This window comes from Vulpes vulpes, chromosome 15 (assembly GCF_048418805.1).
Source record: "Vulpes vulpes isolate BD-2025 chromosome 15, VulVul3, whole genome shotgun sequence".
Taxonomy (NCBI): domain Eukaryota; kingdom Metazoa; phylum Chordata; class Mammalia; order Carnivora; family Canidae; genus Vulpes; species Vulpes vulpes.
In genome coordinates this window covers 47,911,790-47,936,398 of record NC_132794.1, presented here as the reverse complement: position 1 = coordinate 47,936,398, position 24,609 = coordinate 47,911,790, and the positions used below count along the sequence as shown (strand labels likewise).

Here is a 24,609-nt window from a genome sequence, read left to right as displayed (position 1 = left end):
TAGAGCCAATTAAAAAGCAAGCTGCCTTAGGCTGTCATTGCATTTACTGGCATAAAAATTCTTCATTTGTTCCACTCATAGCTCTGTAGCCAACCATTGTAAAGAACCACGTCACTTTCCCACCATCCTCATACCTGTAATACCCCAACAGTACAACTGAAGACTTGTTTTCTGAGGAGCCCAAAATCTAAATTATCATGCCTCGTGCTGCTGTTTCCCTAAAGAACAATAAATGGTGACTAGCTTGAAGAAGGCTAGAATACTATAAAGGTGTGTTGGCAGGCAGAGAATAGGGGACTTTTTATCATTTGGCTGAAGCGCTCCTCCCCAGTACCTTCCTTTCCTACTCAGCTCCTCTTTCCATAATTCTTTGTAGTTTCTTCACATAGCAGGTTCCAAACCTGAAATGAGAGTAATTACACTGTGGTTATGTGGACAGGAAGAGGAGCTTTAAATATGTCAATATTTTATACATTCATACATAAGCTTTTACTTTTCACATCAGGTCTGGAGTGTGAATAATCCTGAGATACCTTGGTTATCTTATATTGATTTCTAACCCATTTGGGGATGGGAGGTGCTGATTTCCTTTGAAGTCTTAACCTTGGCTTTGAGCTAAAACAAGTTCATGTCCCTATCTTGTGCTATGGAAACTTTAGGGTCAGTTCTGGAAGAAATCACAGGAGCTGTTTTCTCATTAGCTGAAGGAAATAATCCTGCAGGGTTAATAAACTAAGATCCTGGAAATCCATCTTACCAAAAAACTGAAGCGCTTGGAGTGGTCACGCTTTCTAGAGCTAGAGCAGGAGTATACATGTCCTCAGGAAGGACGCACTAAATGCTTGAGGAGACAGCCCTTGAAGATACTATAGTTTAGGGAGTTAATGAAGCAAGAAACAGAGGTTAGTTCATATGAGACTGAAGGGAGTATACATTTCCATTTGTGCGGAGGGAAAAATGGTATGTCATGCTTCATCTCCCCCCTGCTTCTGAGCAATCAGGAAGGCCACTTGGGGTTAGCAGAATGGGTGGAGGCTGTCTAGGATAGAGCTTACTTGGGAAGCACAGTTTAATTAAAAGTGCCTCCTTTTGGACCTCATTGAGTTCACTGCTTACATACTTATGATACGACGTTCTGTGATTCTGCATATATTTTGATCCAGGGCTCCTGCCAAAGAAGCTTATCAAAACATTAAAAAAATATGTCCCTAAGAACTAGGCCTCACATACCTCCTAGTTTTCAATCCTGGACTTGGAAGAATATCGCAAAATGAAATTGGAAAATATGTGAAAGTTTATAACTAGAAAAAAATTGTTTTGTTTTTAAACCATAGAAGGGCCTAGGAGTGAGTTCTAGGCAGGAAACACATTTTCCTTGTGCCAGTGTTCCCCTATTCCTTCATGCTGAATTACTGGCTTTTGACTTTTCATCTGGAGAATTGGGTGCGAAGCCTTATTTATGTATTTATTTACATTACATTTACCCTGTGCAAGAGTGAGTGGGGGAGGGGCAAAAGGAGAGGGAAAGAGAATCTTAAGCAGGCTTCATGCCCAGCACAGAGCCTGATGAGGTACTTGATCTCACAATCCTGAGATCATGACTGGGTCAAAATTGGAGTAAGACACTTAACTGACTGAGCCACCCAGGTTCCCCCTGAAGTCTATATAATTGCAGTGTCAGTTCTGCTTTTATATAAAATAAGCAACAAAAATAAAAACAAAGCTGTTATCTTTGAGTGTAAAATTGGTCAGTATGAGTCTCTTATTGGAAATGACTAAATATGCTTTACTCATCTAAGAGTATATATAGTATATAGAACCAGTCATGCTTCTGTAGTCCAACCACAGCTGCTTATATCACTGTTAGGAAAGTACAGCCACTATTGATTGTGAGGCTCTAGGACTCATACCCTGGATGGTAGAAAGCTGCTTGAACTACTGCTAGGACAGGCCACATCAGGAAAGATCCAGTTTTTATCCACCTGTGTTTTATATCTGTCTTCATTTGTCTGTGCTCAGCTTTTGGTGCAAAAAAGGAATTAGTTAGAGGCAACAGAACAGACTCTTTTTGGAGTGGGTAAAGATGATAGGAGATTACCAACACCTGTGTCTAGGACTGTATGTGAAGGTGATTTGTGTGTGAGCCTGTCTGGGTTTTGGAGCTGCAGGGGCCCAACTTGCTGTGACCCTCCCTGTAGTTCTGTGCGTGGACTGTAGATGGCACTGTTCTCTAGCAAACTCATTTTTCAGCTTCATCTAAACCAGAGTAGAGGACCCTGTGGTTTAGTAAATGATGCTCTTTCTCTTGTTTTGGTATCCTATAGTTTCCAGCAGAGGCATCTGCAGCCCCATCATCAGCTAGCTGATTGTTAATGTACCCTAGGGCAGTATTAAGGCTTGGCCTGAGGTGCTCATTAAAAGCCTAAAGCTGTTGGCTTCTCCTTTAGACCTTCTGGATCAAAATCTGCATTTTAGATATGCTCCTACAAAGATTCTTATGTGTACCAGAACTTGACAACCATTCCATTGCCCTAAAGATTGATGGGCATGAAAGTAGAAAAATTAATAGCAAGATATATTTTCCTAAATGTCTCACTTCTGGGAAATAATAGCAACAATAGAACTAGCTAACTAGGTACAGCCTGTGTTTTATGTTCTGATCTCTCTCCTTCCTCTGCCCTTGCTCCTTATACCCAGTTTCTCCCCATCTCTTGATCTGGCTCCAAGGTTTTTCTGAGCAATTTACTGTGTATAATGGGAGGTTAGCATTTTTATCAACCTGAGCTTGCAGATAATCACAGCGTCCAAATTTCAACAGAAGGTAACTCAGGCTTCTAATCAGGTGATTTCACAGCTATCTGAATACACAGATGCTTATTAGAGTGGGAATAGACCCAGATCACTAAAGGATTAAAAAGCCCGTTTCTTAATTGGCTGGAGCCTTCTATTCCATTGGGGGGCCGCATTTCAGTGTTGTTGCACCTTGTGGGGAGATAAGAATTTGTGCATAGCCCCTGTCCTAGCCAAGAAATGAATCCACTACTCTCTGGCAATTGCTTTCTCCACCCCTCCATATCCCAGCTTATGGCCTGAAAGAAAGATTGTCTTCTCTTTCATTAGGCTTGTCAGTCAGCAACCAGGTCAGGGAAGAGGAGAAAGAAGTTTTCATAAACTTGAGAGTTTTGCCACAAAAGCATTAAAGACAGCTTTAAATTCATCAGGCCGATAACTCTTTTCATTCTTTAATAATGACTGCATAGTTGCAAGTCCCTTTCTGATCTCACCAGTCTGTGTATGGCTAATAGAACTTTGCTAGAAACACTATCCAGCAATGAGGGGAGGTGGCAGAGTGATCAGATATATATACATCTGTGATAGAATTATTCCTGACTGGTATCCCAGTTTTTCTGCAAACTCTAGCACTCTTTGGATCTTTAGTTTGCTGCAGATACATACTATAAGAGGTTGGCCTTTTACCTAGACCAGCTCACTAAGTCAGTTATTATTAGGGGCTGCTTATTTGTCAGAACAAGGAAGGTAAAACCACTAGTCCAAGAATTAGCCACATTTGTCTGATTTCAAAGTTGGGGTATAGGAAATGTGCAAGAGCTGTCTCATGAATATTTCACTGCAGGTTACCGCAGTGCCATTGGATTCTTACTGCAATGACCGAAGTGCAGAATATGAGCGGCGAGTGCTGAAGGAAGGAGGGAGTCTGGCAGCCAAGCAGTGTTTGTTAAATGGGGCCCCTGAACTAGCGGCAGATTGGCTAAATCGACGATCCCAGTTCTTCCCAGAGCCAGCTGGAGGACTGTGGAGCATCAGGCCTCAGAATGGCTGGTCTTTCATCAGGATTCCAGGTAAGTGCTCTGTTCTTTTGGGAATGTGTTCCCAGCTGTGGCAAGGGAGGAAGAACCAAAGAGATACTCCATGTGGTGGCTTTAGATATTTGGAATTCAGTGTTCTTGGGGTTTGTTTCCTGTTTTGCCCTTAGCTTTATAGGTAAAAATACTTAAGTAATTTATGACTTAAGAGAGAAATGTTTTTCAGATTTGTGCTTACGTACTCTCCTTTGACAAGCTTACAGCTGAGAAAGGAATGCTACCCTTTCAAAAAAGTGAGGGAGGAGACGTAAGAAATAAAGTTGGTAGGAAAGGCTCTAGGTCGAGTGAGTACAGTTGTCTTGTGCCATTGCCAGTAGAGTGAATGAGAATGTCGTCACTCTCAGAAAGCCTGGTTGAAGTAGCATAAACAGTATCCTGCACGGAGCACTAGAGATCTGAATGATAACCAGAAGAAAAACAGTGTGTTTTGTGCCAAAATTCTAGCAGATTCCCAGACCTCCTAGAGTCAAGGTCGAGGGTTGAAAGGAAACTAGGTTTTCATCTTTGCTTGAGTGAGACTACTTTTAAGGAAACTGAACACAGGGTTCATAGGCTTATGTTCTTTGCTTACACCTGCTGGCAGATTGGGGTGGTAGTTGAGAGCTACCCTGTTAGTTTTGGTTGTCCAGATTCTCTGATACTTTGTATTCTTTTTACTGGATATAATGGAAATAAACTAGAGCTCTGCATTCAAAAGAGAATCTGCCACATGTCAGGAGACTTTGAGTCAGCCTGGTAGTAGCTGTGGAGGTGCTTTGAACTAGAAGATACCATTTTGAATTTATGAGAGCAATATGGATGTGGCCTCATAGTATAAGCAGACTTAGAACACCTGAAAGGGGTGAGTGAAGGTGTATTGTTAGAAAACAAGAGGAAAGTCCAGTTGTAAAGGAGACTTAGCAGTGGGAATAGAATGCTAAAATCCAACAGGTCTGGAAACCCCAGAATCCCAGGCAGAGGATGAGCACAGGTGTTGAAAGAAGCAAGACAACACCTTATTTATTCTTTCTCCCTTCTTCACTCTAGCTCCTAAGTTCCCAGTACAGGAGTAGAAGGCTTATTGCTGGCGCTGTGGGAATCTCTTGTGGCTTTTCCTGTTCTTTGAAAGAAAAATGGACCTTGTTTAAATAGCAGGAAGTGTCTGAGTTCTTTTCGCATCGATAAAAAGCGCCAGCCTCACTGGCTGTTTACTGTGAGAACCAACCAGCTCCTCACTAACCCCATTGTACTCTGTAGACTGGCTGGGGCAGGGCAGCAAGGCATCGGGGGCTGGCGGGGGGGGGGGGGGCACTGAAATCTGTATTTTATCTCTTTTTTTTCCTGTACTTTTGCATTTTCTATTTTCTTGGGAAGGATTGGTTCCAGTATAGTCCCCCAAAGACCAAAATCTGGATTTCACACCTTGAATGCATCTCCCTGTTTCACTAGGAGAAAGATGTATAGTCCTTTCAAAAGTCTCCTCTTCTTGGAAAAAGTATGTATATCATCTTTTACCCTAGTTTTACTGCTATGGGATATATTCATTTTGTCTCTAAGCAGGCTCTTACACTGTGGCCAGTAAGAACTTGTGTCTTAGTAAAAATACTGTAAGATTGTACTATAGGATCATAGAAAACATTGCAAGAAAGTAGGATAGGGTCTGTACAACAGTTTTTGAGATCCTGTTTTAAAGAGAGGTTTGACTTGGCATAATCAGCCTAATTTCTAGGGAATTGTGCTCTTCTTGGCTCTGCGCCCTGCTTAGCAACAGGTGGTGCTGTTGTCTGGTGCAACTTTGATAGCTCCTAAAAAATTGGGTAATGGATGCCAGACCCAGAAGACAGCAGTGTGTGCAGGGAAAGAAGCTTCTTTTTTCTGTGTATCTTTCTAAGGACAAGTACTGGGTGCTAACTTAACACACTTAACAGAGAAGCAGAAATATTATTCGTTGTTTAAATATTCTAAGGCTATCGCTACCGTCTCTTTGTGCTTAGGCCTTTTCTTTCAGGATAGTCCAAAGAAATCCAGTCCATCCTCTTTCACTTCCCACATACACAGAAACAGCTAACAACACGTGCCTCTCTTGCCTCTTTCAGGTGCGTCAGAGTTCTGTCCTTCAGGACCTGTGTGAGTCTTCATCTCTGAGCCTCCTAATCTTAGCATCAGATCATTGTAGTTGGTGAAGGAAAGGGGATGTGAGAAGCAGAAATGTGTGAAAACCACTGAATCATGATTTTGAGATGAAGCTTCTCAGACTGCAGACACGATACAGATTTCTATATGCTAAAATATTTGTGATGAGGGAGTAGAAGAATGTGAATGGAGAGTGAAGATAAGCAGGCTGCAGAAATCTGATGAGCTTAGCTTGCTTACTCTCCTCAAGGACTAAAAAATATACGGCCTTCTCTTTTTTTCACCTTCCTGTACTTTTAATGAAAAAAGAAACTAAAGCTGATGGGGTAGCTCCGTGGGGAGTGTCTAGGAGCTATCAAAATTGAAGGATCCCAGGGAATCCAGTTAAAGGAGAAAGTTAATCATGACCAGAAGAAAACGTTAAAGTTGTTAGGAAAGCGTCACTGCCTGATCAGACTTGGAATTCATACAGATCTCCTTGTCTGGTGCCAGGGAGAGGGCCTAGCATTTGGTTCTGTCCCAGCTGCAGTCATTTGATTGTGTTGGTAAGGCGATCAACAAAAAGAAGAGCATTTCAATAATCTAAACAGGACCAAACAAAGAAGCTGAACAAAGGTGTGTGCCACAGCATCAGGGAGGGGGTGGTGGAGGGAGAGATGTGGCCTGGCAGCGTTCCGAAGGTGGGAAAGGCAGGCAGCAGTACAGAGGAGTAAACATCCAGGGCCTGTGGCTTTGTAGCAAAAACAGAGTGGCCGATGATTTGTTATGGTGCTGTCAGCACATCCGTTCTTGTTTGGTTTATACAATGATTTGTGCACTTGGCAAATAGTGGCGAGAACAGAGAAATATCCATTGAGAACTCTTGGATTGCTCTCAACAGTCAGCCTCTGCAGTTCTGAGGGAAAAAAACTATGGGTTCAAACCTAGAAACTAGGGATAGACCTTGGTTTTTTTTTTTTTTTTAATCGTTTCCTTTACTTTTATTGCCTAATTGTGCAGTATGTCTATACTTTGTCTCTCCCTTTTTGCATCCCACAGCTACTTCCACATACACTCTTAAATCTCCCAGCTCATTCAGCCTCATTTCTTCCCCTCTTAGTAGCAGCGATTGTTCAGGGCATGTTTATGGACCAGTCTGCAAACAGGAAACTCTACTTCCTGAAATGTGATGGGAGTTGAATGATACTAAATGGATAAGATGAAAATTTGAGAGTTAAGTGTTCTATAAAGATCTCTAGCTAAAATGTTCCCTTTTTTTTTCTTTTAATGGAAAGAGGAAAGAGAAAACATAAGTCAATGAGTAAAAGCAATTTTCATTTCACAGAAACCCAAAGTCACTCCTTCTGAGAAGTTGAACAAATCTTAGTGTCTTTATTGAATTACAGTTTAGGATAATGACTTTTACCAGCCAGCCTATTTGAAATCATCCAAGAGAAGGAGTTTGGATTTAAAAGGGGAGGGATCCCTGGGTGGCGCAGCGGTTTGGCGCCTGCCTTTGGCCCAGGGCGCGATCCTGGAGACCCGGGATCGAATCCCACATCAGGCTCCTGGTGCATGGAGCCTGCTTCTCCCTCCGCCTGTGTTTCTGCCTCTCTCTCTCTCTGTGACTATCATAAATAAAAAAAAAAAAAGGGGGGGGGGGACAGGAATGGATATATGTGTTTGCATTTCTCAGTATTTAAGTGTCTCAAGGGACAGGCAAGAGTAGCCTGTTTCTCTACATTCTCATGCTTTCAGGAGGTGTAACCATTTAGCCACGGAACTAGCAGAAGCAGATATCTAGAGATAGGATGAACAGGAAAAACAAGTTTCTTGGGTCATTTAGAGCAGATATGACATGGACCTCACTTTTAGATGTCCATGTGTACCTGCTGTCCCCTCAGTAAGGATGTGGAGCAGAGAAGGTTTCAAATGTCTTAGCAGCAGATATCTGATTGGGGGCTGTCAGCTGGAAGGGAACCTACACCTCCCTCTTTCAGGATACTTCTTCCCGGAGCACTACTGGATCTTGATTTAACAGTGCTTTGCTTTCTTCTCTAGAGTACTTTCCTGCTCTCGGGATGACAAGCATCCTGGTTGTAGTAATTTTGGCTGCATACAGCTTTGCAGTGAGTGATTTTGCTGCTTCAATTAAATACAGTTTCCTCCTCCTCCCTCCCTTTTCTTCTCCCCAGGCAAGGAGAGCCTCATCACTGACAGTGGAAAGCTGTATGCCCTTGATGTCCTCCTGACTCGGCTCAAGTCTCAAGGACATAGGGTCCTTATCTACTCCCAGATGACCAGGATGATAGACCTGCTGGAGGTAGGAGAAGGAACCTTGGGGACCCTAGGACACCTTGACATTTAATTTGCAGGAATCAGATGTCTATGACTAATGGTCAGTCCTGCTTAATGGAAACCCAAAACTTGTCTTTGTGATTTTACTGTCTATAAAGGGAAGAGAAGCAGCTCCTGGCAGATGTGAGAATGTACAAAGGACTTTATCTCCTTCCATACACCAGTGAAGCAGAACATCCCCTATTCCTTCCATTACTAGGGAAGAAATTCCTTAATTTTGAAGGAGATCAGAGCTTGAGAATTATTTAAAAAGTCCTCTGAAATTCTGTATGGAAAATAAAGATTTAGGATTAATTCTCTATATAAAAAACAGAGAACAGCTGTTTGGTCTGATTTAATATAGTGGTCTCAACTTGACTATATGTTGCATTCTCCTGGAGGAGCTTTAACAAATATTCATGTCTCACCCCATCCTCAGAGATTCTTATTTAATAAGTGAGGTGAGGCCTAATAATAATGAGACCTAGACATCAGGATATTTAAAGCTTGTGAGGTGATTCTAATATGCAATCAGAGTTGACAACTATTCATTTATGGTAAGATACAACTTGTTTTACTGTGCAGGGCATCTTCTGTTTCTTTAGTTACTTCTGTGTTGACGTTTTCTCTGCTTCCTTGTTGTCTGCGTGGAGGCTAATTATTTGAGGGAGAGGAAGTCATGGACATGGAAATGGGAGCGTGAAAGGACAAATCATCACAAACTACCAGTTAGTATTTAGTGCTAGAAAGTTGGAAAGCCGCTGGTCAGGGAGCTAAAGCACTTGGATGTAAGTAGTGTATAAATATTCGCAGGTTTTTCCATGGGCTTTATATAGCTAAGACTTCATATCCTAATCCTGCTATTCCAGGGAGTAGCTGATAGTAAATAAATGGAAACTGGACCATCATTATCCCTATTTAGGAATAAGAGAAAAGGGATATCAGCACAGAAGGAATAAAGGATAGCATAGAGAAGAAGTTGTAGGTTTTTGGAAGCCAAGCTTGGCTTACTGAATTTCTCAGTCAGTGGGATGCCTGGGTGGCTCAGGGGTTTAGAGCCTACCTTTAGCCCAGGGCATGTTCCTGGAGTCCCACATCAGGCTCCCTGCATGGAGCCTGCTTCTCCCTCTGTCTGTGTCTCTGCCTCTCTCTCTCTCTCTGTTTGTCTCTCATGAATAAATAAAAAAAATCTTAAAAAAAAAAAAAAGGATTTCATAGTAATTTGTTAATTCAGTAGTAGGTCTTTTTAAATAATTTGGCAGCTTCTTTTTAGCAAGAGACATACATAACACATGATATTTGAGATCAATTTAATCAGTAAGTTTGGCATTTAATACAGGATTGGTTTAGCCCCTCAAATGCTGTCAAGTGGCTGAACTTTCTGTCTTGTCCTATAAAACAGGCCATCTATTTCTAAATGATAGAAAACGTACTGGTGGCTGTAAATCACTGTAAAAGAAGTGATTAAGCCATCATGTTTGATGCAGATCTTACCTATGTAAAAGGTCCTAACAGTAATAATTCAAAATAAAAAGACTGCCTGTATCTTTAATGTTCTGTCCAAACCAAATGATGCCAACAGTCTAAAAATATGAGTAAGTCTTCTTTATTGGGGCTCTTTTTAGATAAAATACACTTTGCCTTGTCCTGAAGAGTCAGGGAAGTACAGATGAAGTAATGATGATCTTGCACTGCTCTGAATTATAGAAAAAGCAATATGATAAAGATTTTGTAAGTGATGGGACACCTGGGTGGCTCAGGGTTGAGTGTCTGCCTTTGGCTCAGGGCGTGATCCCAGGATCCAGGATCGAGTCCCACTTCAGGCTACTTGCAAGGAGCCTACTTTTCCCTCGCCTATGTCTCTGTCATTCTCTCTCTCTGTATCTTTCATGAATATGTGGATGAATCTTTAAAAAAAAAAGATTTTGTAAATGATTTTTTTTCCCCAAGGCTATATGTCAGTGTATTTTGAAGTCTTAAAGGTTGCTTCATATTAAAGGGGGAAGTTCAGGAGTTAAGTGAGGTAAGCTACCAAAAAATAAGCTAGCTCTGGCAGATGAAGGGGAGTGTAGATGGTTTAGATTTCATACAGCCCTACATTTTGGCTCCTCATTCTATGTATTATACACTATAGGTACTCCTAAATATTACCAAAATAAGTGATTCAAAGTATGATAATGAGCTTTGCTCAGGATGAGTGCTATAAACCGTACCCACCAGTTTGCTTCCTATCTCTTTCTAATCCAGCAGATTTATTGGATACGTTTGAGAGGATGTGGATGTTGTGGGTAGTTTTTGCAAACATGGCAGCTTGAGAACCTTATCTAAATGTGGTTGTATCTCTGGACACCTGGAGGTGGCTTAGCCGTTGAGTGTCTGCCTTCAGCTCAGGGCGTGATCCCAGGATCCAGGATCAAGTCCTACCTCAGGCTCCTTGCAGAGAGCCTGCTTCTCCCTCTGCCTGTGTCTCTGCCCCTCTCTCTCTTTCTCTCTCTCTCATAAAATCTTTTTAAAAATTAAAAAATAAATGTGGTTGATCTCTCTATGGAGAATTCTAAATTAGGGAAAACTGAATTTCACAGCTGCTAACATTCCTTAACCGTATGGATAACATGCATCTAGAATGCTAAAGCCAGAAAATGTTGCAACTGTTTACATGTTTTACTGAAAAACTAAAATGAAACTGTTGTCTAGTTTCCTTAATACTGTACTATTCTTTTTCCTTCACATTACATTTCCTGAAAGTTCATTCATCCGTTTGGTTTGGTTTGGTCTATCTATTTGTTTTAATACTGTTTACTCAAATGAACCACATTCTATATTTCAAGAGGTTAATCCTCAAATTTTATTTTGTACGCATGGAGTTAAAATGCCCACAATTTTAATATATATCATTTATTGAAATGTTAGTTTAGTGTGGATCTTAGGACAGTACAGGATTAGGTCTACATTTCTTTACCTTTTCAAAGAGTTATTCTGGGTTTTTTAGTCACTGTCATAATAGAAGCTTTCACTATAAACATTTATTAGAGCCATGTTTCAACTTTAAGACATGACCTGGCACATGAACCTAAGGATCATGTTATAGAAAGGCCCTTCTGTATAGTTGCTTTCCCTTGAGCACAGTTGACCTTTTCTTTAAAAAAATAAATAAATAACCTTGACCCTTGCCTTGCTTCTTCATTCTCAATGTGTTGTGGGGTTTGTTTGGTTGGTTAGTTTTAGATTAAAAAATTTTTTTTCAGGATTCTCTTCATACCTTGACAGTCTTACACCTTGTATATCAAAGAGGGAGAGAAAAGCTTCCAATAGAGCAGAAGGTAGAAATTCACATGGGCACATTAAAGCTCTGTTGAATAATTGTGGAGCACATCAGCATCTCTTACATAGAACAGCCTCTTTGGGCTTTTTGTTCTGTGCTTTCAACTTGACTCTTTGTTTCTAGGACTCACAAGAACCAGAAGACAGCAAAAATCCATATACTTCTGTATGGCCAGGTTTCCATTTTGGGAGAAATACTAGTTCTGTGCACTTAGTATTTGCTCAGTATTTTTTGAAGTGATTGATAGCGTCTTTCTCTTGGGCAAAAATCTGACGTTAAGTTTCTTGTGAATATATCAGATCTTATTCCAAATAGAATTCTGTATTCAGAAATGTCTTATTCTTTCTCATGGTATCCAAATACTATTTCTGGGTGGGGGATAAAAAAGTAGACTGCTAAACTTACAGGGCCAGGAATTTTTAGGGTGCCACAGGCAGAAGTCAAAGCCATAGATAGGGGAGGATATGCTCAGTCACTAAATGTTATGTTATGGATTTATTTTATATTTACTTAGTCACCTGTAGGGTCTTTGCTGGTGAAGGTACTGTGGAAGCAGACATAGCCACGGTGCAGTTGGGATGATGGTGTCCAGCTGGATGTCAGACAAAACATTTCCTACCACCACCATTTTTACCCTAGTTTGGAACCTCCCCACTCGCTACCACTCATTACCACCATATTCTGATAGTTGCAGAAAGCTTTTAACTCATTGCAGATGACTTACATTATCTCTGAATTGTCTCAGTTGAGGTTCATTCCTGTTACATCAAGCAGCTGAGTCTGTAATTTAAGGAAATGTCAGTATTTTCTATGTAATACAAAAGTACTTGGAAAGGGTCAGCCAGCTGGTACTGTATGTGGTGTGATTGTTAAGCACTGAAACCCAAACAAATTTTGAACTGCACCAATGTATGAAAATAATGCAATACAAAATTAACTCCAGATAATGTATAGTGAAGGATGACATTTGAGAACACTAGGTTTTATAACTTACCCAATCAACAAGTATTTCACTTGGATAAGATGCATCTTGAACAGACATTCTATCATTTATGAGCTGGCTTCTCTTAGAACTCCCAGTTACCTTTGGGAGCTGTGATTGTGAGTACTCTGGGAAACTGGGTATTCTAAAACTGTCCCACAGAATGAAAAGCAAATTGGGGTCACTGTAACTAGCATTTTGGTTAGGCTTTAGGAGTGGTGGAAGGAAATGTGTCAGCTTACAACTACATTCTGTTTATTCAATTTCATTCATTTCTGTTCATGCTGAGCAAGAGGAAGGCATTGTGCTAGGCATTGCGAATATAAGTTAAATGTGGTCTTTGACTTCAAGAAATGTATCTAGTGGGGGATATCACATGCACACACACACACACACACATACATACACACACCTGTCAACTGTACCTTGATATCAGTGCCCAAAATGAACCGTAAACAGATGGGATCCCTGGGTGGTGCAGCGGTTTAGCACCTGCCTTTGGCCCAGGGCACGATCCTGGAGACCCGGGATCGAATCCCACGTCGGGCTCCTGGTGCATGGAGCCTGCTTCTCCCTCTGCCTATGTCTCTGCCTCTCTCTCTCTCTCTCTCCCCCTCTGTGTGTGTGTGTGTGACTATCATAAATTTTAAAAAATAAAAATAAATAAAAACAGAGCTGAAGACAGTAAGGCAGATACATTTATTTCTAATTGGGTCACTTGAGGAAGGGTTCCCATAGATAGTGATATCTGAACTGAACTTAAATAGAATTTCAACTGTCAAGGAGAAGGGCATTCCAGACTAAGGAAGCCAGCTGTAAAAAGGCACAGAGATGGGAAGGTGCAAGACATTTGGGCAGGACTAGCTTGGTGTGACTGGAGCATATGGTTTAGGAAAAAAGGAAATAACACAAGTAGAGTGAAGGCAGATTATGATGGGCCTATGTATGCCTTGTGATTAGGTCTTGCTCCAAAGGACTCTTTGTATTAGGTAAGGGAAGGATGGCTGCCATTGCTGGTGATACACCTCAAAAATGGAAAGTGGCATGTTCGGGAAATAAAGTTAGACCAGGTCTGCAGGTTTGTGGATCATACTGAGCCTTTCCCCCAAAATGTTTTGGGAAAGTAAAATCGCATTGAAATGAACAGAGGCAACTTTGAAATAGAAAAGAAGACTCAGAATGGGAAGTTCATGTTAAAGATACATACAAACATTTGCCTTTATTTTTTCAAATGCCCAATTATCTTTTTTTTAATGATGGTGATGCATGAAGGTTATGGATAGCATGTATTAATCATGTGGCTTCTCGACACACTACAACCACCTTTTTCCCTGGTGGTGGTAAGCTTCTGTTCTATTTGGAAAGCAATAGAGGAGTTAAGCCAGAGGCTCTGGCACCAATTAACGTGAGTTCCAATCTAGCTCCGTTACCTACTTATGTAACTTTAGGAACATCTACAGGAACAGCTTAACATCTGTAACATGGGAGTGCCAATAACAACACCTAAAGACTACTATAGTGAGGATTAGATAAGCAAAACCAGGTAAAATGCACAGAATAGTGTCACTTAGTAAATGCTCAGTAAATACTAACCACCATCGTTACTACTGCTTCAAGATGAACTTAGTTCCTTTGTTATACACCCCTTGGTGTCTGAATGTTTGCTTTTTTTTAATGTACTTTAAAGGAGTGAGAGATACTTGTGGAAACTATTTTGAGTTATGCTGATACCTGTGCAGCCACTATTTTAAAAGTAACTTACAGATATGATCCCCGCTCTGTCTTCTTAATATGTTTTTCCAAGAATGTTTTTCAAACTGGTAGGGCAGGGTAGAGGACAGGAAACCTAGGTAAGGATTAAGCAGGTAGGGTCCTGGACTCCCCCTTCTTCATCAACCAGCATAGTAATGGCCTTTATCCTATATTAGAGGGGCTTTTTTTTTTTTTTTAAGATTTTATTTATTCATTTGAGAGAGAACATGAGCAAGAGGGAGAGGAGAAGCAGACTCCTTGCTGAGCAGGGAAGCCCTATACATGGGGCTCGATTCGGGACACCTCGATCATGACCCGATCATGACCCAAGCTGAAGGCAGATGCTTAATTGACTGAACCAGTCAGGCGCCCCTAGCAGGGTTTCATATAAAATTTCACTTCAGGGGTGGTGGGTGGGGAGGAAGGAGTGACTAGGCATTAAGGAGGGCATGGGATGTGATGAGCACTGGCTGTTATAATATACGTTGGCAAATTGAATTTAAATTAAAATTAAATTTCACTTGGGGGAAAAAAATTCCAGCGCTTTTAAAATAGTATAAGGATATTGTTCTGCAATAGTGTTTCTCTTTTTTTTATTTATTTATTTATTTATGATAGTCACACAGAGAGAGAGAGAGAGAGAGAGAAAGAGAGAGGCAGAGACACAGGCAGAGGGAGAAGCAGGCTCCATGCACCGGGAGCCCGACATGGGATTCGATCCCGGGTCTCCAGGATCGTGCCCTGGGCCAAAGGCAGGTGCTAAACCGCTGCGCCACCCAGGGATCCCTGCAATAGTGTTTCTCAAGCATAAATGTACTTGCAAGTAGTAATACATGTTAAAGCACAAATTCTGATTTATCAGTTATGGGGTGTATCCCTCAATTCTCCTTTTTTTTTTTTTTTTTTTTTCAAGTAGGTTCCATGCCCAGCGTGGAACCCACCATGGGGCTTAAACTCACAGCCTTGAGATCAAGACCTAAGCTGAGGTCAAGAGTCGGAGGTTTAACAGACTGAGTCACCCAGGTGCCCCTAGATTCTACATTTTAACAAACTTTTGAGGGCCATGCTGTGGTAGCAAGATCCTGAAGGACCTACTCTTTGTAGTGGTGGTTCTCAGCTACAGATATAGGGTATCTACTGCACTCATCTTTGGAGCTTTTTAAAAATAAACCACTCTGGGCCCTAGCCCAGACCTAGAGTCTGAATCCCTGGGGTGGGTCCAGGCACATGTATTTTTAATCCTGGTTAAAAATCACTAAAATACCAAGAGCACATCTTGTCCATAACCCCGTTTTTGGCTTCTTCAGTGTTTTTAAAAATAGTATCTACTAGGACTGTATAGCTCTCAAGTCTTAAATGTTGAAAAATGTTATTAGTTTAAGCAGAATTAGAATATACTTTGGTTAATACTTATTGATCCACAGGAATCCACTTGAGTACTAATGTTCATATTTATTTAATTAAAGGAGGATACTAAATTATGAGACCTGGAAGAGGAAGGTCTATATTTGGTTTCTCTTCTCTCTTTGCTTCTTTAAGTGGTGGAGCAAAAAGAATTACTTTACAAGGCTCCAGGAAATTTAATCATACTGGTGGATCATTTTCTAAGTCGTTCCTGAATACCAAAAGGGACTTGGGTGAAAGAGATCCTTGGTGTCTACAGAGTACCTTGTGTAAGAAAGGACTGGATAATACCTGGTGTTTCTGTTCCATAAGCCCTCTTTGGTGCACAGGAGTGCTCAGCATGACAGTTCTTACAAACTACAGTAGAGTCAGCCAGCAAGTGGTAGTCAGCAGTGGCCCTGGATCTTACAAAACCTTATGATGTCTAGATTGTTGAGAGAGAGAAAGACTTTTTGAGATAGCTTTTTAAAATTTTTAAGGGGTGCCTTGGCTGGCTCAGGCACAAGAGCATGTGACTCTCATCTCAGGGTCATGAGTTCGAGCCTCACATTGGGTGTAGAGATTACTTAGATATAAATAAAGTGCTATGACTTATCATTTATTGTTAGAATTTGTGTTATGTTTTTAACAAAATTGAATTCAATTTTATGCTAAATCTTTAGATGTTTTTCAGATCATAGGAAAGCTGAACTAAGCATAGAAGTGGGCACAAATCTTAAAATTAGCAGTTGGAAGAAATTAGGCATTTCTTTCCAGATTAAATTAAGTATCTTTTCTAAACCACCCAGAATTTCAGAGAAACATCTAGAATAGCTTTGGTATAGCCAGAATTTGTGAATGAAGGAAATACTGAATTGCTTTTTTATGTCTGCCTTTATATTTTAGCTGTCTTTCTGTGGTGTGAGGATGTAGACATTATTCTGCTTTTAACTGCGTTTTTCCATGTCCATTTATTTGTTGTTTTGAAGCTATTTACTGAAATCGGATCTAAACTCATCTAAGCCTTCTGAAATCTCACTGCTCCCCTGGGTGGAGAGCAGAGGCTTAAAGCAATAAATGGAAAAGATTCACTTCTGTTGCCTCAGTAACAGGCTCTCTGTAATCAGCATTGGTTTGATTATGGTCTAGGATTAATATCTCTGGTGTCATGCTGACCTTGATATATAACTGATGTAAACAGTAAGATCTACAAGAAGATTGATTCATCAGTGCTTTCACCGAAGTTAAAAGTTCTAGTTCAGAAGACAAAAATGCCTGTGTAAAAAGCCCACCTGTGGTAGAAGTCAACCTATGGGATGTCTCTGTGTGTAATCTACTTATTTGGTTGTTCTGGATGGTAGCATCCCTGATTGAATTAGCTGCCAAGCTAGAGTGAGCTCTAAAGACTATCATCATGTTCTCATTTTTCGTCTTTTTTCCTGAATCCCTCCTTATCTAAAACACCCCCTACTCTTCTGCCATTAATCTAGTACCTTTATAGGACTATAGTACCAAATTTAAATTTGAAGCTCTTCTTTGACTAAATATGTTCTACTCCTTTTTGATTAAAGAACTACTTGAGAAAGAAATAGTAAAAATATATACACACCACAATGAAGATGTGTGCCTCAGTGAGCTTGTCCACTTTGTCGACCAGATTTACTTGGTAGGCAGAGACCTCTGCCTAGCCATCGGAGTTTTGGTACTCACTCTGAGAGTAGGCTGCCACATGCATTGCACCAGCCATACCCCACTGTAGCAATCTTGTGTGCTGAAATACCCAGCCAGGTATAATAAGAATTACACAAGAGAATATTGCAACAAACGAACATTTGATTGTAGATAATTAACACAGACCTCTCCCAAATGTAATAACTAGTCTTTTTCAGTAGGAAAGAGTTATTTTAGAACTGAAATATTGTTTCATGATGTTTCTTATAAATAGGCAGCTGTGTTGAGTTTTTGATAATGGCTCCTCTACAAGTGGACTTTTTGAAGCTTATCCATATAATTAGGAGTAAGAAAGAGGAAATCAGTGCTCATTTGGACATCATTTGTAAGAGAAATTGCAGCTTCAGAGAATGGCACTATGTTCTCTCCATTGCATCTCTTGAAGTTTCTTCTCCAGTCTTAAAAAGTTGTAATTCCTCGGGATACCTGGGTGGCTCAGTGGTTGAGCATCTGCCTTCAGCTCAGGGCATGATCCCAGGATCTGGGATCAAGTCCCATATCGGGCTCCTTGCAGAGAGCCTACTTCTCCCTCTGCCTGTGTCTCTGCCTCTCTCTGTGTGTCTCTCATGAATAAATAAAATCTTAAAAAAAAAAAAAAAGTTGTAATTCCTCTTACAGATGATGTCCAGAACATGCTCTGCCGTGGAAAGTTACCTTGTCTTCTGTTCACTCAGATGCTTAGGCTTCCCTTAACAATGATGCATGCTCTGCTAGGAGAAGGAGACTTAGGCTGTAAATTCAAAGATACTGCTCCGCAAGGATAGGTTAGGGAGAAAAACACTAGGGTGAGTTACTTACAGAAAGAACACTGGATATTGTGTAGCTGTGAGAAACATCTGGTCGCTGACTGAAAGGCCATTTTTGTTTGGAAATTTCATTTTATTTTGTTGATTTATTTTCATGAAACCTACTGAAATCTGCAGGAATGAGATGAGTTTCAAAGTTGAAATTGTGGGTGGCTGTAATCTTCACAGTACCCTCAATTCTGACACACTGGCAATAAATTCATTTACAAGTTAAGTTCTTGCACTCTTCAGATTACTTTCTCCTTATTCTGGATATAATGGCTTGCCCCCAGTATGGATGAGATAGAAGGTGGGTAGATGTTGTGGGAATTAGTAGACAGTAATTTTCATCAGACTTACATTTTTAACTCTGATTGGCAGGAATACATGGTTTACAGGAAGCATACCTACATGAGGCTTGATGGCTCGTCCAAGATCTCAGAGAGGCGGGACATGGTTGCTGATTTTCAAAACAGGTAACATTAATAGAAATTACAGAAATTCTCATTTGATTTTCCTCTAGTGCTTAAGATGATGAGTTTAAAAGAAACATCCAACACATCTCAGATTGTTAAGCAGTCATGATATCGTTATTTTAAGACAATAGCTAAATTTGTTTATATTGGTTCAGATCTATATGCAGGGAAGAAAGAGAGAAAATGTGAATACTTGATAATTTTTGTATTCAAACTACACTTTCTTACCAAGTCAGTATCCTTTTATTTGGGCAAAAAAAGAAATTATTTCTTAGTATGAACCCAGATTCTCCTTTATGTAGATAATATATTATGTAGAAAGTCCGTAAGACTGTATTTCTAAATATTAACAGTGGCTATCTCTGGATATTGATTTTTAGTTTATTTTGCTTACCTCTTTTGTATAAATTTAAAGAAAAATACCTTGCTTTTTCCTGCTTTCCCTCTAGCGTTGTAGTAATAGAGTACAGTATGACAAATGGGAGTGGTGCACAATCTTTTCAGCCAGCAGCTCTGTTACAGTTCTTCTCCCACCTGATAATGAGCCTATGAAATTTCAAATACTGCCTGCTGGGTGCTGATGGCTTGCAGGGCCATAATTATCCTAAGTGCAGCTTCTCATTGTAATAAGCAGAGTCTGGTTACTGCTCCCTCCAAGGAGAAAGCCAAGCTCCACTAGCTAGTCATAGGGCTGCTGAACAGCACCCTTGAATTTTCTTCTTTAAACTGAGTAACTGAAGAATAAGGGAGATGTTACTGTGCTGTAAATCACAACAATTCTGGATTTTTGAACTTTAATTGTATAGTTTATTAATATTTAAGTTTTGAATTCATGGGAAGAAAACTAAGCACATAGTCATTTGTATTTAGGTTATAATTTTTAATTTCTTTCATTTCAGCTTTAAAGCATGGTTTACTTCAGATATAAAACAATTTTCCCTAAAATTGATGGTTCAACATACAGTACCCTCTGATTGATAATTTCTGCTATTGCATAATGCTTTATAATGAAGCACAGGCAAGGAGATAAACCTTGTTTTGGTTTATGGTTTTATACCCAAGCCAGTAACTCCTAAGTTGAAACTATATATCTGAATTCAAGTGGTTGTTTGACCAACAATGGAAAGGGAAGATCTGCTTTGAACCTACTTTGCTTTGTTACCTTGGAGTAACTGTGTGGACGACCTAACCTAGCTTCTCACCAGCAGAAGTTATTGGCAGATTCTTAAATTGATTATTTGAGACATGCATTAGCATAGTACAGTTACCCTCAAACAACATGGATTCGAACTTCGCAGGTCCACTTATACATAGATTTGTTTTTTTTTTCTGATAACTATAAAACAGTACTATATAGTAAATGAATTTACTCTTTCTTAGGCTTTTCTTAATAACCTTTCTCTAGTTTTCTTTATTGTAAAATTATAACATAATAAACATGACATAAAAATATGTACTAATCAACTGCTTGTATTATTGGTAAGGCTTCTAGTCAGTAGGAGTCTATCAGTAGTCACGTTTTTGGAGAGTCAGAAGTTATATTTCATGTTATCGACTGTGCCAGGAGTTTGGCTCCCCTTACCCTGCTACATTGTTCAAGGGTCAACTTCCTAACCCCATTATGTTGTTATTCCCCCCAGAAAAAAAATCTTTTGCCAGCTGGTCTTCTTCTTTTCTTAATTCTAAAATCAAATAAAACCTGTTTTACTTTTTCCTTGCCTACTCCAGCCTGAGTTTCAACTCTTAGATATATCCCTCTGGTCTTTAGTATGTGTGTGGTTATATTCACATGTTGATACCATATTGTAGATAGGATTGTATATCCTGATTTTTTACACTTAATATTATATATATTAAACATTTTTCACGTATCATTTAAAAAGTCTTTGTAATCATTTTTTGTAATCATTTTTAATGACTAATACTCTATTACGTTGGATATTTATACCACATATCTGTTGTTAAAATGTTGAGTGAATATCTTTATTTACAAAATTTTGTCACCATTTTAGTTTTTTTAATTGAGATGCAAACAAGAAAAATTACTGAGTGAAGGGATATGAACATTTAAGACTTTGCAAATTGTCACATTGCTCTGTGGAAAGTTTTGCCAACTTAGAGTCCCACCAGAGATGTAATACGTTGACTTCTAATGATTCAGTCTTTTGAATGATAAAGGTACAGCTCTTTTTCTAGCTGACCCAGTGGACATGAGATCCCAGGTCAGTATATTTACAGTCTTTTAGCGGAAAAGACTAGTAGATGTATCTAACATATTACTTCTAAAATCTTCTATTTATTTATTTAGTTAGTTATTTTTTATTTAAGATTTTATTTATTTATTCATGAGAGACAGAGAGAGGCAGAGGCAGAGGGAGAAGCAGGCTCCATGCAGGGAGTCTGATGTGGGACTCGATCCCGGGACTCCAGGATCATGCCCCAAGCCAAAGGCAGACGCCCAATCACTGAGCCACCCAGGCGTCCCTAAAATCTTCTGTTTAACTTGTGGAACAGTCGTTTGGGCAATCCCAGTATCACACAATACTTTTGAAAAGCTTAGCTCCAAAAGAAGGATGTTTTCACCATTAAATTATACTAGATCTGGGACGGCTGGGTGGCTTAGCAGTTGAGTGTCTGCCTTTGGCTCAGGGCCTGATCCCGGGATTCTGGGATCAAGTCCCACATCGGACTCCCTGCATGGAGCCTGCTTCTCCCTCTGCCTATGTCTCTGCCTTTCTCTGTGTCTCCGATGAATAAATAAATTAATATTTTAATAAATAAATAAATAAATAAATAAAGCTAGATCTGCATAGTAAATGCTCACTTCACACAACTTTCTTGGGAAACCTTACTTGAGCATCCAGACCCTACAACTGAAAGTTACTTAGGGAGCAGTGACTTTTTTGAGATTCCACATTTGAATAACCATCCCTTTACCACCTGCATCTAATACTAGGCAAAATGGAAGAAAAAGAAAAAAAAACAGACTTCCCTGCCTACATGATGAGGTAGATAGTTGACTAGAGTTAGAATAATGAGTAGGACATAATCTCCTTTTCATATATAGAGTCAGAACTGCACCTATGCTGATAAGAAGCTTATCTGACAGACCCCTCCAAATGGGAAGAAATTTTCAATTTATAAATTTGAGTGGCTGATGTAGCCCAATGTAGAGAAAAAGACAGGTGTTTTTGAAAACAAAAAAAGCATTCCTTGCCAAATATTTTCATTACTATTAATGAAAAGACATCAAAAGAAAAAAATGTAGTTTCAACTGGAGAGCCCTGTGGCTCAAAGGTCAGCCAGAGTAAACAAGAACGCCTATAAAAAGCCATTTACATTCCCTTCATACAAGATTTATTTATGAGGGATCCTTCCAGGAAAGAGTCCGACTGAGACTAAAGACTGTTTGGCCAGGATGTCCTGACTGGGCAACATTCAGAACATGTGATCAGTGCGTGATTCTAGAAGCCATTCACAAGGTCTTTGCTCTGGAGTGTCTCGGCCTTTGCTTCCCTTGTTGATACCCCATGACATTTACCAAATGGATCCCACTCTGCCCCGCCCCCCCAATCACCTGGTCCCTCAGGGTAACCCTTTGGAAAACATGAGAAAAAGTGAGTGCAGCATCAATTTTTTTTTTTTTTTCTTGAGAAGAGTGTTATAGAGTTCCAGCCTCTTCTTTCATTCTGGCTCTTTTTCAGTTATTGAGCAAGTCTTTGCTGTAGTCGGTTAGGCTACATGCCCAGGGACTATTTGGGTATTTTGGTGCACAGTGGCCTTAATGGGTCATTAAGTAAGACTAGGAGTGAGACCTAAGCATGCTTTGCTACGTGATTTCATGGGCTCCCTCACAGACCACCCAGAAGCCTGCTCACTAAGGCCTGTTCCAACCAAAACCCTGAGTGGAAATTTTCTCTCAGCCCCCTAGAGGGCACCCAAACCAACATTTTGCTTCAGGGATTCTGTTTTCTTCCATTTAGGCGGAGCCCCCCAAAACAGTAATTCCCATGATCAATACTAGATTTATTAAGTTGAAAGGGACTTCTCAGCAATTTGATTTAGATGTTTTTGTTTATAAATTATCCAGCAGTACCCAGTGATCGAGGGTAGACAGTAATTTATTTTAACTCAAGATTTCCATAATTTTTATTTTCCCATTACAATATGATGCAATTTTTCAAAATTTAAAAAATTAAAAAAAAACAATATGATGCAATTAGGTTGAATTCAACCAAATCTTGCTACTTACTACGTTATCATTAAAAGGCATTCTTCTCAATACAAAGTTAATACAAAAAAAAAAAATTGTCTTCTACTGTTACAATTTCTAAGTTTTGCTACTGATTTATTTTTACCCAAATTCCCTTCATTATTTTTTCTCTACATGGTCCCTGTTTGTAAGTGATTGCCATATCTGGGGACTTGTCTCTGGCTATCCAGACTATGGAATTGACCTATCTTTCTGCCTTTACCCCTTTAAAACAAAAACAACAAAACAGGCTTGAACTCAAGACCCTGAGATCAAATCAGACACTTAACCAACTGAGCCACCCAGGCACCCCTGCCTCTACCCTTCCTTATATTGCAGTTTCCAACTGTTTTCTACCTCCCTCCTTGTCTCCTCTCCCATCCCCTACCCCCACACCTTGTTCCGGCTCTGGACTTAAAGAATTATGAAGAATCCTAACCATTGATTGGGTGGTTCCATCTGCTCTTACACAGGTATTGGAGAGAAGTATGAGGAGGAACAGTCTTCTCAGGGTCAGAGAGGGAAGGATTTTTCGGTAGAGATTAATGTAGCCCTGGAAAGCTGAATCAGTTTTTATTTGCAGCCTCACTGTGGTCAGATACCCTCCTCTGGGCTGTAAGGTGTCAACTTCCATTTACATTATTTCATATCTATAGGAAAATGTGTTTGCAAACTAGCATGTACCTTTTAACTTTTAGGTTTGCCCTATATATGTTGACTATAAAAGAGAACACTTTATAAAGTAAATAAATAAAATTATGAAATACTAAACTTGATAAAATCAAGGATAAACTAGTAGAATTTCAGTGGGAGTATAGAGCTTTTGGAATCTGGCCTTGTAACAAGCTCGTAGACAGACTTTGTTACCATTCCTGCCTCTGGGAACCTGGTATTTAACTAAATGCAAATAATGGACAGATTTCTACGAGGACCAATACAGCTTAGTGATTAACCAGGAGGCTTCTTTCAAAATAGTTCCTTCACTGATACTCATGTTTACTGTTGATGTGTCATCACTTAGTCACTTCAGCTATATTCGGAGCATCATCATTTTATAGTCCAGGAAACAACAGAGCTTCAGCAGTCAAATGACTTTACCAAGGAAGAACAGCATCAAGAGATGAGAACATCTTGATATCACTGTATTTCCTTTCTTTCTTTTTTTTTTCTTTAATGGAGTAGGAACCAGCAAAATAAAATTCATTTTACTTTGGGATTTAGTACCTCTATGCCATATCTGAAACTTGAGTTGTATGTTCTTCCAACTGAGCCAGCCAGGTCCCCCTGTATTAAAATATTTTCTAATCTATTCTATTCCTGTCTTTAATTTGCTTCCTTAATGTCCAGATCTACCAAACTGATTTCATGACCAGTAATAGGTGTGACCTGCAATTTGAATAACACTGGTCTAAATTAATTTCTAGTTGTACTTATCATTTTAGTCCTGAAGAAAAGAGATTAGCAGCTTGATTTAAAGGACTGTAAAGTTTGCTAACTAGTATAATGCAGTTCCTTTGTCTCTGAAATGTTCTGGAAAATGATCTTGAGTGGCAGGAACATGAAAACATAAGAGAATCTTAAAATATATGAAGAATTGGGTTCAAACTGAGCCCA

At 39.7% G+C, this 24,609-nt stretch overlaps 1 protein-coding gene across 1 annotated transcript in view; it reads left to right on the top strand.

The window, feature by feature from the left end:
* Positions 1–24,609, top strand: part of INO80 (INO80 complex ATPase subunit) — a 129,559-nt gene that overhangs the window by 85,928 nt on the left and 19,022 nt on the right. Inside the window, exons 26-28 of the mRNA XM_025998496.2 lie at positions 3,635–3,860; positions 8,171–8,298; positions 18,649–18,743. Coding sequence (XP_025854281.1) covers positions 3,635–3,860; positions 8,171–8,298; positions 18,649–18,743 — 449 coding nt within the window. The remainder of the gene's footprint in view (positions 1–3,634; positions 3,861–8,170; positions 8,299–18,648; positions 18,744–24,609) is intronic.